Raw genomic sequence first — 14490 nt, forward strand, 5'->3', positions numbered from 1 at the left:
TCGTTATATATATTAATTTTTTTATATATTTTTTTTTCAATTTTACTACATTTAAACTAAATGATACACATTCTACTTCAACTTAAAGATATTATTCCTTAATTAAAATATTTACTTCTACATCACATTTTTTTCTCTGTTATTAGTTTGTTGTATTTTAATTTTATTTGCTAAAAATTTATTAGTTTGTTGTATATTTATTATTTTGTTAAACACGTTTTATTATGAATCTTTATTAATTATAATGTTTAATTGTTAAATTATTTGGCGATTCATATAAACCGTCTACAATGCATCCCATTTTTGCAGTACAATTTATGCGATTTGAAATCTATGTGGTGCAGGTTGCGATTTGAAAAATTGTTCAAACTGCATATACAATGTAGTCCAATAAACTAACAATAAATCACACCATTCACACCACGAACAACTTGGTTTCTAAATGTTTTAAAGTCGGTTGGTCCAATCAAAATTTAGAGTAGTGACATTTGGAAAAGAAAAAAAAGTTAAACTAAATGATGCAAAGTCAAGATACATGTGGATGGAATTTATCCTTCTCGAGAATGAATCTTATTCATCCGTCCAATTAGTGATTGAATTGATCCGTCCAATTAGTGATTGAATTGATAAGATAAACATCAATCATTACAAACCTTAAAATGAAGTTCCAACTACATTAAATATAAACATAAGTACATAAAACAAAACCTAAACTACATTGTCTCTAACCTGGACAAAATTCAAGCTATATTTTGTACATATAGCTTTGGTTTCAGTGTTCTCAGAGTATCTGGTCCATTATGTGTCAGAAATTATATTTTATGTGTCAATAACTATATTTTATGTATCATTTTTAGTAAATGCATTTTTTTGGACGATGTATTTTGTCTCATTACCTGTTTGGATCTTATATTTTAACAAATTTATTTTTTAACCTTGTATTTTGACAAATTCATTTTTAGACCTTATGTTTTGTAAAATAGTTCAAATAGACCCTTAAACCCAATTTTGATGAATTTTTTTTTAATATAACAACACAGTTGTTAGGCAAAATAATTTTATTTTTGTTTTAAATTATTAATTTAGTAAATTATTTGTAATTTTAGCTCAGAAAACTTTGACCAAAATCGAGTTTAGGGTTCTATTTGAACCATTTTATAAAATACAAGGTCCAAAAAGTCATTTGTCAAAACACAGGGTCCAAACAGATAATTGAACAAAACACAGGGTCCGAAAATGTATAAACCCATAAATAAATATATAATTTTCAGAAAATTTCGAATAGTTTACAATACTGAAAACTAGAATCAAAAATGTTTTCCACGCGCATAAAAAAAATTAGTCACGCGTGCAACATGTTTGAACTTAATTTTCAGTACTGTAAACTATTCGGAATTTTCTGAAAATTTGCAAGATGCTCTAAATAGCTACAATATACACAGTCCTACCAAAAAATTGCGCCGAAAATTGTTCACGAGTCGATAACACTGAAAGCCCCACTGGTAGGGCTTAAAGTAAAGCCTACCTGCATCGAATCCAAGCGCATATATAAATATATAATTTTCAGAAAATTCCGAATAGTTTACAATTGTGAAAACTAGGTTCAAACATGTTATTTTCCACGCGCATAAAAAAAAATTAGTCACGCGTACATGTTTGAACTTAGTTTTCGGTACTGTAAACTATTCGAAATTTTCTGAAAATTTGCAGGATGCTCTAAATAACTACAATATACACGGTCCTACAAAAAAATTGTGCCGAAAACTGTTCACGAGTCGAGAACACTGAGAGCCCCACCGGTAGAGCTTAAAGTGAAGCCTTGAACTTAGTTTTCAGTACTGTAAACTATTCTAAATTTTCTGAAAATTTGCAGGATGCTATAAATAGCTACAATATACACGATCTTACAAAAAAATGCGCCAAAAACTGTTCACGAGTCGAGAACACTGAGAGCCCCACCGGTAGAGCTTAAAGTGAACATCCTGCAAATTTTCAGAAAATTCTGAATAATTTACAGTACCGAAAACTAAGTTGAAACATGTTGCATGCGTGACTAATTTTTTTTATGCGCGTGAAAAACATGTTTGAACCTAGTTTTCGGTACTGTAAACTATTCGGAATTTTCTAAAAAGTTGCAGGATGTTCTAAATAGCTACAATATACACGGTCTTACAAAAAAATCGCGCCGAAAACTATTCACAAGTCGAGAACACTGAGAGCTCCACCGATAGAGCTTAAAGTGAAGCCCCTATAGAAAAATTGTCCTAAATATATATTAGGGTTTTTAGCGGCGAAAATACTCAATGTTTTCACAGTGTTCCACTTTTACATCCAATCTTTTTTTTAGCGGTGAATATACCCAAACCCGCTAAAAGCGTCTCTCCGTTACTATCCACTTGTTAACACCGTTAATGGTGCTTATGTGGCATTGACGTGGCCTGACCGAAATAACGTGTCATTGCCACGTGTACAATATAAAATAAAAATTAATTTAAAATTGCAAATAATTATAAATTAAATAAATAAATAACCAAAATTAAAAAATAATTCATAAAAAACGAAACCATTCTTTCCCCATCTTATTTCCTCCCTTGGAACCTTAACAGCCGCCATACCCACCTCCGACCACCATTCTCCGTCGCCATAACCACCAGAGCTCCAAGCCTAGCGTACCCAGGACCCCTCGCCTATCCCCCACAAACCCAAGCTTCATGAGAGCCCACCCCAAAAATCATTGCCTTCCCCAAACCCGCGCCTCCTCTTGAACCCATCTCCATGAACTCCGAGACCCCAAGATCCATCCGCGACTTCGTGCCCAGCACGGGGTTCCTAAAGATTAAGACCGAAACGCAAGCTGCCATCGCTGCCTTGGCGTTCCCGAGCACCTGTAAAGTGAGGGCACTGGTGTGTTTGGTTACCAAGAAATTGGTCAAGTTCACCAAGTAAGCCACCGTCGCATTCCCAATCAACAAGAACACCATAAATGGATCTCCTTTGGCTTTTCAATCATAACACTCGCGGCATTCCCTTCAATGTAAAGGGTAAAAGGAAGCAAAATCATGGCCGCCATGGGAGCCATGTAAAGCAACAAATTCATGGAATGAAGCTTCTCGGAATCAGAAGATAATAACAGACCTTGAACCACTGATTTCAAAGCTCGAGCAGCAGTCGAACTCACACAAGCCAAGAACCCAAATAAGTTAAACTATGGCTCACTGTTACTGGCCAGCACAATCCCAAAAACCACAGGCAAAAGAGCCAAATACACCTCATCCGATTCCTTCTTGCAAGTAATTACGAAAGCAAAAATGGCAATGAAGAACGGCCCCGTAGTCCCAACAACTTGATTAAACGACACCGAAATGTAATGAAGAGAAGTATTACCACAAACGACAGAGAAGTAGAAAATGGTGTCGCCGGAATATCAATCGCTTGGTCAGCAATGGCGGTGGTGGTGTTGTCCAGCCTTGGATTGCTCATACGACGCATCATCCATGACTGTGCCTCCACCATCGCCGTCCCCTCTACCAAGCTTCCTCTCTCTCCCTAAAACTCTCGGATTCGTGCCCAAGGGAGGAAAGAAGATGAGGGAAAAGAAGATGGGGAAAGAATGGTTTCGTTTTTTATGAAATTATTTTTTTAATTTTGGTTATTTATTTGTTTATTTTATAATTATTTGCAATTTTAAATTAATTTTTATTTTATATTGTACACGTGGCAATGACACGTTATTTCGGTCAGGCCACGTCAATGCCACATAAGCACCACTAACGGTGTTAACAAGTGGGTAGTAACAGATAAACGCTTTTAGCGGGTTTGGGTATATTCACCGCCAAAAAAAAAGATTGGGTGTAAAAGTGGAACACTGCGAAAACATTGAGTATTTTCGCCGCTAAAAACCCTATATATTATTGCTTGTTTTCAACTACCATTTTCAATTATTGAATACAATTAAGGCCTCTCTCTCTCCTTCTCTCCCTCTCTCTCTCTCTCCAACCATTGTTTGTAAAGTTTGTTCATCTTTTGACATGGGAGAAGCTCAAGAAGTTCAACTCAGCATCAGGGGTAAGTCTTCTTTGGTTTAACTAAGTTACATGTTTTCATGAAAATGAGAAGATTGAATGGGAAAAGAGAAACATTGTCCCACGTATTGATATCAAACACTGTTTTTTTTAAAGGTTTTGCACTAAAAACTCAATTGAATTATTTACATAAATATAACGTCAAAGGTCTATATATATATATATATTGATAGTAAACAATGACTACTAAAGAAGCACTTGTGTGTATATGCTGATGTATCTGTTATTTTCACCAGCTCAGGAAGCTAATGAAGGAGATTCTCATGGCTTTGCAAATGAATCCAACCAGCCAACTAGTCCTCAAAGTAGAAAACTTACACTTTGGGTTCGAATTGGGATATATTCATTATTTGTTCTCTCTGGCCAAGCAGTAGCAACCTTATTAGGGAGATTGTATTATGAAAGAGGTGGACAGAGTAAATGGCTGGCAACACTTGTTCAGCTAGCAGGCTTTCCAATTCTTCTTCCTTACTATTTCATCCCAATAAAAAGGTTCAAAACCAAAACAAATCACACCACTACTAGTACTACCACTAATTCTATCCAATCAAAAAAACCATCTACCTTACTTGTCACCTCAATTTACTTGGTTCTTGGCCTAATTATAGCAGTAGATTGTTATCTTTACTCTGTTGGTCTTATGTACCTTCCAGTATCAACCTTCTCAATCATATGTGCATCCCAATTGGCCTTCAATGCTTTCTTCTCCTTCTTTTTCAATTCACTGAAGTTCACTCCTTACATAATCAACTCCCTAGTGCTTCTCACCATCTCTTCTGTCCTGCTCGTTTTCGAACCCGGTTCTGAAGAATCCTCTAAAGTCTCAAAAGGGAAGTATGCACTTGGGTTTGTTTGCACTGTGGGTGCCTCTGCAGGGTATGGTTTGGTTCTCTCCTTAACACAGTTTTTCATGAACAAAGTTCTTAAAAAGGAGAGCTTTTCAGTGGTCATGGATGTCATAGTGTTTCAAAATTTTGTTGCAACTGTTGCAACTCTTGTGGGACTTTTTGCAAGCAGTGAGTGGTCAACTTTGAGAGAAGAAATGAATGAGTTTGAACTTGGGAAAGTTTCATATGTAATGACATTATCATGGACAGCCATAGCTTGGCAAGTTTTCTCAATTGGGATAGTGGGTTTAATACTAGAGGTCTCTGCCCTCTTCTCCAATGTCATCGGTGTTTTGGGTTTGCCTATTGTCCCAGTTATGGCTGTGTTTTTCTTCCATGAAAAGATGGATGGGATCAAGGCTATGGCTATGGTTTTGGCTATTTGGGGCTTTGTTTCATATGCTTATCAGAACTATCTTGACAATCACAGTTCCAAGAATGATAATCCAATAAGGAATGGTCAAAGCAATGGTTCACCACAGAGGGTGAAAGAGCTCAATGGTTGAATTAATCAACTAGTTTTTTTTCCTTATAGTTTATATATAATACATATAAAAGAAAAAGAAGATTAGAGGGTTGTTACTTCTTACATGCTAAAATTAACTTTTAGTATCTTACATGAGAGTGTTGCTATTTGACATCTGAAAGTGTCCAACACTACATGAGATGGTACTCCATCATTGGTTAGCGATATCCCATAATACTTATTAAATTCAAATAACTAGAACTCGATATTGGATTGTACCAATAACAGTATGTCAATTCTTTGAGGTGTCTCGTAGCAATTCTTCTTATATGATCCCATTTATGTTTATATAATTGTCTTGTAGTGTGCAATATTAAAATATCAATGTACAATATTCCATTTGAAGGTATATGAATAAGAATCACATTATATTTTTGTCTTCTCTCATTCCACTTAAAGAATGAAAATTTTGTCTACCTCGTCTAGACGGAAACAAGGGCAATTTCTGTTTCCCATACACTTCTTTCCCATCAGAATTTTTATATTATTATCATATAATTGTGGAAAACAATACGTTACTACACTTTTAAATTAAAATATGATAAAATAATATGAAATTACATTTTATGAGTTTTTTTTTATAAAATTTGTAAATATATAGATTTTTTCAAAAGAAAAAAAAGTTATTCTATTGTTTTTTTTTTAAGAATTTTTACTTTTATGAATTTAGTTTCCAATATTTTTGTGTAAAAGTTAATTTATGTCATAGTTTTACTCTTAATCAAGTTTCTCATATTTAGTTAGTTAGCAATTGTGGTTGGCATAAACTAGTGGAGTCCGAGCAGCACTGAACTGTCTACAAAACTCCTTCATGAATGCTTCCTAAGATGTAATGGAATTTGGCTTAAACTTCCAATACCATTCCTGGGCAGTATCCGACAATGTAGTCGGGAAAACTCTACACCGATAATCGTCACTTACGCAGGGCAATTCCATCTGGTCCTCAAATTTCCCAACATGCCTTATGGGTTCTGTCTTTTCTGTATACACTGGCAGCACTGGTGCTTTATATTTTGCCGGCAGCTGCGCTGCTCTAATCCGGGCACAAAATGGGCTGCCACTTTGGTGGTCTATCGCATCCATCCCGGAAGGTCATTTTGACAAACCTTGCACTGCAACTGTTAACATGTCAAGCTGGGCTTGGATGGCTGGTGCAACTGACGAAGTTCATAGGTCTTGACCGCCTGGTCGGGCATTACCATCTGGTGCACTGTCGTCAAGTATTTCTACTTAACTGGCAGGGCAGTTCAGATTTTGCCCCTCGACCAGGACGGTCCTCCTCTTGTTGGTGATAACGTCCCTCAGATCCTTCCGGGAAGCATGCTCTCCTGCCCGATCGAACACCATACTCTTCGATTTTTCAGAGGGCTTACTACGCAGGACTTGCTCTCTCCTACTACGCTGCTGGTCGGGGTGCAGTGGAGGCTTTTCGGTATATCCCGGGCAGTCTTTCCCTCCTTGTGGGTTGTTGTCTTCTTTATCCTTTGACTGGTCGGTGTGATGACTATCAGCCTCGTCACGACCATGCCCATCTTTGAACTGTGAAGTCCTCTTATCTCGAGGAGTCCTGGTCTGATCCTGCATGGGTGGAGTCTTTTTACTACCCAATCGGTGACTCCCTGATCTAGAAGTTTCTGATCGATGGCTCCTGGAGGGGGTTCTAGAGTTCTCCCTTTGCGTCGAGGCAGTTCCGGATCGGACCCCATCATCTTCCCGACCAAGGGGTTACTCCTGCTTATGTCCGGTCCTCGAGAATTGGCTCTGTCAGTGGTCCTCCGACCAGCATTATTATTTCTTGCTCCCTCGGTGGCTGCTTGTGCCGCGACTTGAGCATTGTCTTGGACCAATTGGGTAGCTGCTTCTAGAGCAAGTGTTGCTTGATAAATCTACGATTTAGAGTTATTTTTATATCTTTAAACTTGATTTTTGAACCAAACAAAAGAGTAATGAGTTTTTATTTCTTGTAATTTCGTTCAATTTAGTGTATATGTGTAGTAAGGGACCTTGTGTTCGTATTGTCATATGTTTGAGTAATTTATGTAATTTATTGTATGTGCTAAGCAGGAAAGGAAGCTGAAATAGGTGATCGGGAACTTTGGAATCAAAAAGGGAACAACAAGTCTGAAAAATGCATGTTGATGTTATATCATTGCTGTAACGACTACCACGTAGCAATTGGCAGAGCCCAGGAAGGAAACGTGACTAACTTCCAACTGGATTTAATGAGACATAATAGGCGCTGAGGTGGTCAGAATTTTGTACAACTAAGTCAGCTAGATGGCGTGGCAGAATAGAGGGGCAAGATAGACTTTGACTTTCTAATTAGGGTAAAGCAAGTACCCTAAAAGGAAGGGGGCAGCCGAAAAGAAGGGAGAGACCCATTATTGAAGAAAAAATCCAACCATTTTGAAGAGAAGTACACAGAGAAAAGGGAGGACGAAAATAGAAGAGAGGAGTACCAAAAAGAGGAGAAGAAGGAGACGCACTAAGGGGGACTTGAGCTCACCAACTCATCTCTCTCTCTCTAATCTTTCCCTCTCATTTTGTATTAATTTTCTATCTAGTTTTTCTGCTCAAACTCTATGGAACTTCTACTTTTTGGTTATGTGTTTGTAATTTCAGTTATGAACTAAGTTTTTAAGAGATTTGGGTGGTTATGAACCCTTTGTATGAAGTAATATTTTGAATGCATGGTTAGAGTAATTATATCATTGTTCAATTAAATGTGCTGGAATGTTGATTGAATGTTATGTACTGGCCATATTTAACATTTATTAAGCTGGATCTAACTTGGAAAAGTAAAACCCAGCTGAACCCATTTAATTGATGCAAGAACTTGCCTAGTTTTAGGTAATTTTGAGTAGTGGAATAGGAATATTTTGCTGCCTTGTATAACTGGAGATTTGGTGCTTTGTGAATTGTTTATAACCTGATTTAATGCAGGAATGTGTTGAGGGGGTTATAGATAATATGTTGTAAGTTTTGGGAAAAACTTGCTGGGCATTTATGAAATCTGTTAACTCTGGTATAATTGCTGAACCATTGCTGTAACAACTGGAACGAAACAGAGGGGAATTAACCACCCAGATCCATTTTCTCACATCTGAAATTTACGCAGAATTACTTCATTTGGTCTCTAATTTTTTTGTTTAATTAAATTTGAATATTTACATTTAATTCCAGAATTAATCACCCAATTATTCTCTTGAATGGGTTACTTGATTTTAAATTGTTTTTAGTTGATATTGCGTTTATTTAGTTTAAAAGTCCCTGTGGAGACGAACTTTGATACTTTATCACTGTATTACTTGTTTGTGACTGTGTATACTTGCGCATATTTTAATCGTTAGAATTTTCACAACATTGCTTCATGATGTCTCCGGTCGACTTCCTCCAGTCGTTGTCTGATCTCTTCGCTTATGGCCTCCTTATCGCGCCTTTGTTGCTTTAACGTAGCTCTCTGCCTGGCCATCTCTTCAATGAAAGACTCCTGTCAAGCATTGAATTGCATCATCTCCTCTTGGAAAGCGCCTATTGCTTCTTGGAGTTGTTCAACTTCTGGAGTGGTCTCCTTGAGAAAGACCCTGGGCTCAGTCTTTGGGTTCTGCGGTCCAGGACCTTCTGATCTAGCAGACTCTTTTGACGTGCCTGACTTTTTGGATGCCACATTGGTATTCTTGGGCGCCATCTTGATATGATAATCGTGTGTTTTTCTCTTCAGACTCTCAATGAAAGCACCAAAATTTTGACCACGATTTTGGCCAACGACGAGTAGATGTCAAAATGACAATAAGCCTTTAATAGAAAATACAACACCAATAATTTTATAGTGGTTCAGCCCCAATTTATTAGTAATAGCCTAATCCACTTGGAGTTGTGATATATATATATATATATATCCTACACTTAAGATCAGATGAACTTGAGTCAATTGAGTTTCTTAAGTGTAAGTAGAAAAATACAGAGTTTCTCTCTCTAGAGAATACAAGCTTTCTCTCTCTAAACTCTCTCAGAAAATGCCCCAAGAATGCCCCAAGTAACAATCCCCAGTTCTCAAAACCAAAGAGCTCTTTTCTCTTTCAGAAGAACAGATCCCCAAAATGATGCCATGAGCCATTTATTTATAGGCTCGTGGATCGTACATCAGATATTCCCTTTGACTGGGTCATTGGTTCTTCCAACGGACTTTAATTAATAAAATATAAATAAATCTAAATTACAATAATATAGCTATTATTTTGGAATATCTGAGAGATTCTCGTGGCAGTTGAGAATGATTCGGGTTGAAGCTGTTACTGAGGCTTTATTGAAGTAGACGGTAACTTCTGAGATTCTGATCCGTGTATCGACCAAATCCATCCCCAAAGTGAGTGGTCGGACAAGACAACTTACCAGTCAGCATAGGCAAAAGCACTCCTCTAGCACATCTCTGGTCTAGCATGACACATCTCTGGTCTAGCAAAACAATTGACTAGTCGGCCAAAACAATTGACTGGTCGGCCAAAGCATTTGACTAGTCATTCAAAAATCTTTACCGGTCGGACAAAAATTCTACTTGGTTGGTCAAATCACTCCCAAACCAAATAAATAATTTTCATGACCAATAATATCACAACTCCGAAGAGTCAATACATTTATTGACTATTAATGTGTCATTTACTGACCATGCATTGCCACTTGTCACTTCTGATTGCTACGTCATCGAACTGAAATTTTGGGGATAATAATTATCATTGTAAAATATTTGAAAAATATCATATTTTAATTTGTTTAATTATTTATTATTTTAAAATAATTATCATTGTAAAATATCTGAAAAATATTCTATTTTAATTTGTTTAATTATTTATTATTTTTAATTAATTATTATTGTAAAATATCTCAAAATATCCTATTTTAATTTTTTAATTATTTATTTTATTTTATTTAAGTTTAAATGTTTACAAACCACCGTTAAATATTATAATATTCAATTAAAGTTAATATTAAAAAATAAATAAAAAACTGTTAAAACCAAGAATTTTCGTTATCTACACACTTATTATATAGAAGAGATATGAACTTTTTTAGACATTTTCACACTTTTAAAAAGGTTGTCGAAATTTTAGATAAGTTGTCAAAATATGTAGACAAGTGTCGAAACTTTCAGACAAATAGTCGAAATACCAAACAATCAAGTGATGGTTGGTTAAGAAAGTTTTATTTTAAACATGTTATTAGGATCCATTAATGATGCTATGCACATTTATATAACATTATTTGAGCTTTTTTATACATTTTTTCACACTTTTAGACATGTTGTCAAAATTTCAGATATTTTGTCGAAATATATAGACAGATAGTCGAAACATTCAAACAAGTAGTCAAAATATTAAATTAATATCAATTTAACAATATAAAGTTGATCTAATACCGTAAAAGATGCAATTAGATCAATTTAGAAACTATAAAGTGTTCATTACAATCTAATTTGTCATCTTATTATTAATGTTGATTATGACACTCAATCATCTTAGTAGTTTGACTAAGATATCCAGTACTCAATATCCTTATTCATCAAGTGGGTTGGTTAACAAAGATTTATTTGAAAAATATTAATTAAGATCCAATAATGACCATATACACCTCTATTTAGCTTTCTTAGAGTATTTTTTTTTTTAAAAAAAACATCAATTGAATCCAATGAGGTTTTTACTCCACACCCTATCTTTCACATATAAACATGCCACAGAAGCTAATTGGTTCAGTAAATATAACAACTCCATATATTTATAATAAGTGAGTTCTTTATATTATAATAAAAAATTATTTATTAAAAACACTTAAAATTTTAAATTTATTATATGTATATTTCTAAAAAAAATTTCGATAAAACTTAAAATTATATATCTTTTACAAGTGTGTGACTAATTCATTGTCAATTATTAAAATATGTGTCACACAATACATAATAATTAAAATAATTAAGTGTATATATTAGTGTGACAATTTTAAAATTTTGAATAATTTTGTTAATAATATATTGAGAAATTTACATAATAATACAATTAATTTTATACCAAATTTTTAATCAATTTATCTCTTATACCTCTTCCATTACACGATTTATGAAGTTAATGTCGCGAGCATGACGTTCACAAAGCAAATGTTGCAATTTGGCCATTCACAAAGTCAATGTTTGAAAGTGAGTTTTAAATTGAGGTGGACACTATATATGACCACTTGATAGATTTTTCTTTCTCAAAATTTCTCTAAACAGTAATTGTAATATTGAGGATGGGTTTCGTTCGTTAAACTAATATAAATATGTGCGTGCATTGTTTGTGAAGGAAGTCTTTCCATTAGACTCCTCTGCAAGTTTATCGCTATATATCGATTCTTCCTCGATTCGAATATTCTTTTGGATTTCCTCCAAATAATAATCCGCATTTTTATGAATGATTCTTTTCCTATAGCTCCCCCAAATTGGTAGTAATTTTGCCACTATAGCACCAACTTGAAAGGCATCGGAAAGCTCAATCTTCAAAACTTTCAATTTGTTAACAATTATTTGTAGCTCATGTATTTGAGTAAGAATAGATTTATCACCAAAAAACTTAAAATCAATATATTGATAAATCAAAATCTTTTTGATACCTTCATCTTCCGCCTTGAATTTTTCTCAAATGCATCTCATATATCATTTGCCGACTTGGTCTCATTGTGGAGGTCATAGAGCCTATCGGAAAGAGCGTTGAGGATATGACCCCTACAAACGAGATTGTCCTCCTCCCTCTTCCTTCTTTTCTCCACCACCTCGGGAGTGTCCTTGTCGGATGGCGTTGGGAGAGGTTCAAGTGTGAATTCTAGGATGTAGGCGATCTTGAGAGTGGTCAAGAGAAACCTCACCTTGTTTTGTTACCAAGTGAAATTAGATCCATCAAACCTATCTAACCTCACTAGGTTTTGGTTCATGATTTTGATAGTCTCACCTTCTATTGAAACAAACAATGGGTAAGATTTTGATTGTTAGTAAAATATATATTGCTTCAATGAAAATGGTAAAAACTATTACAACTCCAAACAAAATAATACAAATAAACTAAGATTGATTAAATAAGATTACAACTCTATGACTGAAATTACAAATAAATAAGAGAAGAATTAGAAGAAGAGAATAGAGAAATACAACTCTAAACAAAATATACAAATAAAGTAATAGTGTTTGAAACAAAAAAAATGAAAGGATAACAACTCTAAACAAGAAATACAAGTAAATATAAAAGAAGAAAAGCAATAGTAGAAAAAGTAAAAACAAAAACAAAGAACAAGAAACTCTTACTCACACAACCAAAAGTGAAAAGTGTTGGGGATTACCAACTTGAACAAAGTTTGAAACTTTTATCCAAAAGTTTATTTCCCCTAACTCAAGCACTAAGGGAACTCTCACAATTTTGGAAATAACTTTCTAGAATTATCAAGCCTATGTGTTTTCTAACCAAGTGCTCTAATAGATAGAAAAGTTGTATCTTACAAGTGAGCAAAAAACTCTTATTTATAGAGTTTAAAGGCACCATTTGAATTTTAAATTTCACCAACCCTCATGGTTGTTACTAATGATTAATTTGATGTTTATGGAATTAAAAATGAGATTCGTGAGTTATTTGTGTTGTTAGAGTCGTTTAAAAAAGTTGGAAAAACTAAAATTTTGGCAGTCAGCCCTCTCTGGCCGCGGCCATGGCTCTCTGTCACCCAGGCCGCGGCCACCAGTGCTCCTGGCCGCAGCCACGGGCCAATTTCAACACACAAAATTGTATTGTTTTTCCAAATGGTTCCAAATCATTCCCGGTTGATTTTGTAACTCTCAAACATATTATTGGGTTAAAATCAAGTCTCCAACAACCATTTTACTTATGACTTTAAGAAATTTAACTCAAAATTGTGTAACAACAAATGTATACAATAATAGACAATATTTGGAAGTTACAAATTTATAACACCAAATATGTTACATATTTGTTACATATTTGAATATTCATTTATATATATATATATAAATATTGTAATTTTTATATGTTACAATATGTGACATTCTTTGTCACATTTATTTAATCTAAAATATTATATTATAAAATAATATAACAAATGGAAGTATGCACTTGGGTTTGTTTGCACTGTGGGTGGCACTGCATGGTATGGATTGGTTCTCTCCTTAACTCAGTTACTCATGAACAAAATTCTCAAGGAGAGCTTTTTAGTGATCGTGGATGTCTTAGTATTTGAATCACTTGTGGCAACCGTTGCAATTCTTGTGGGACTTTTTGCAAGCAGTGAGTGTTCAACTTTGAGGGAAGAAATGGATGAGTTTGAACTTATCATGGATAGCCATAACATGGCAAGTTTTCTCCATTGGGACAGCGGGTTTAATACTAGAGGTCTCTTCCCTCTTCTCCAATGCATTAAGTGTTTTGGGCTTGCCTATTGTCCCAGTTTTGGGAGTGTTTTTCTTCCATGAAAAGATGGATGGGATCAAGGTTACGTCTATGGTTTTGGCTATTTGGGGCTTTGTTTCATATGCTTATCTGAACTGTCTGTTAAACATTATCATGGATTATGAGCATTCAATCATTAACTTTATACACACCAACTATCATTACTCATAATCATTAAAGCCAAGATCAAGCATTTATTTAGAGCATCCAAAATACAATAAATGCACATACCTCCCAATCCATCCATGTGAGCCATTTGATTCCAAGAACCACCAACAAGAATCACTACAAAACCACAAGATTAGAGCAATAATCCTAGAGGCACAATGTGGAGCTATCCCCCTTTTTCTTATTACCAATCACCTTAAAACCCCTTAATCACCAAAGACATATATTTATATGTCATACCCTTGTAACCCTAAGGGGTTATTCACTAATAGGGCTTAAGTGGGTTTTATTATGGTATACTATAATTTAATGGGCCAACTATAGTATTAAGGGTGCTCTCATGTGCCTCTAACACA

At 34.9% G+C, this 14490-nt stretch overlaps 1 protein-coding gene and 1 pseudogene across 1 annotated transcript; one reads left to right on the top strand and one right to left on the bottom strand.

The window, feature by feature from the left end:
* Positions 1-2614: 2614 nt before the first annotated feature.
* Positions 2615-3424, bottom strand: LOC133799376 (probable sugar phosphate/phosphate translocator At1g12500; annotated as a pseudogene).
* Positions 3425-3950: 526 nt separating this feature from the next.
* LOC133801939 (purine permease 21-like) lies at positions 3951-5548 on the top strand. Its single transcript, XM_062240168.1, has 2 exons — positions 3951-4065; positions 4319-5548. The coding sequence occupies exons 1-2, from the start codon at positions 4029-4031 to the stop codon at positions 5473-5475; spliced, it is 1194 nt and encodes a 397-aa protein (XP_062096152.1). The 5' UTR covers positions 3951-4028; the 3' UTR covers positions 5476-5548.
* Positions 5549-14490: the final 8942 nt, after the last annotated feature.

This window comes from Humulus lupulus, chromosome 9, assembly GCF_963169125.1.
Source record: "Humulus lupulus chromosome 9, drHumLupu1.1, whole genome shotgun sequence".
Taxonomy (NCBI): domain Eukaryota; kingdom Viridiplantae; phylum Streptophyta; class Magnoliopsida; order Rosales; family Cannabaceae; genus Humulus; species Humulus lupulus.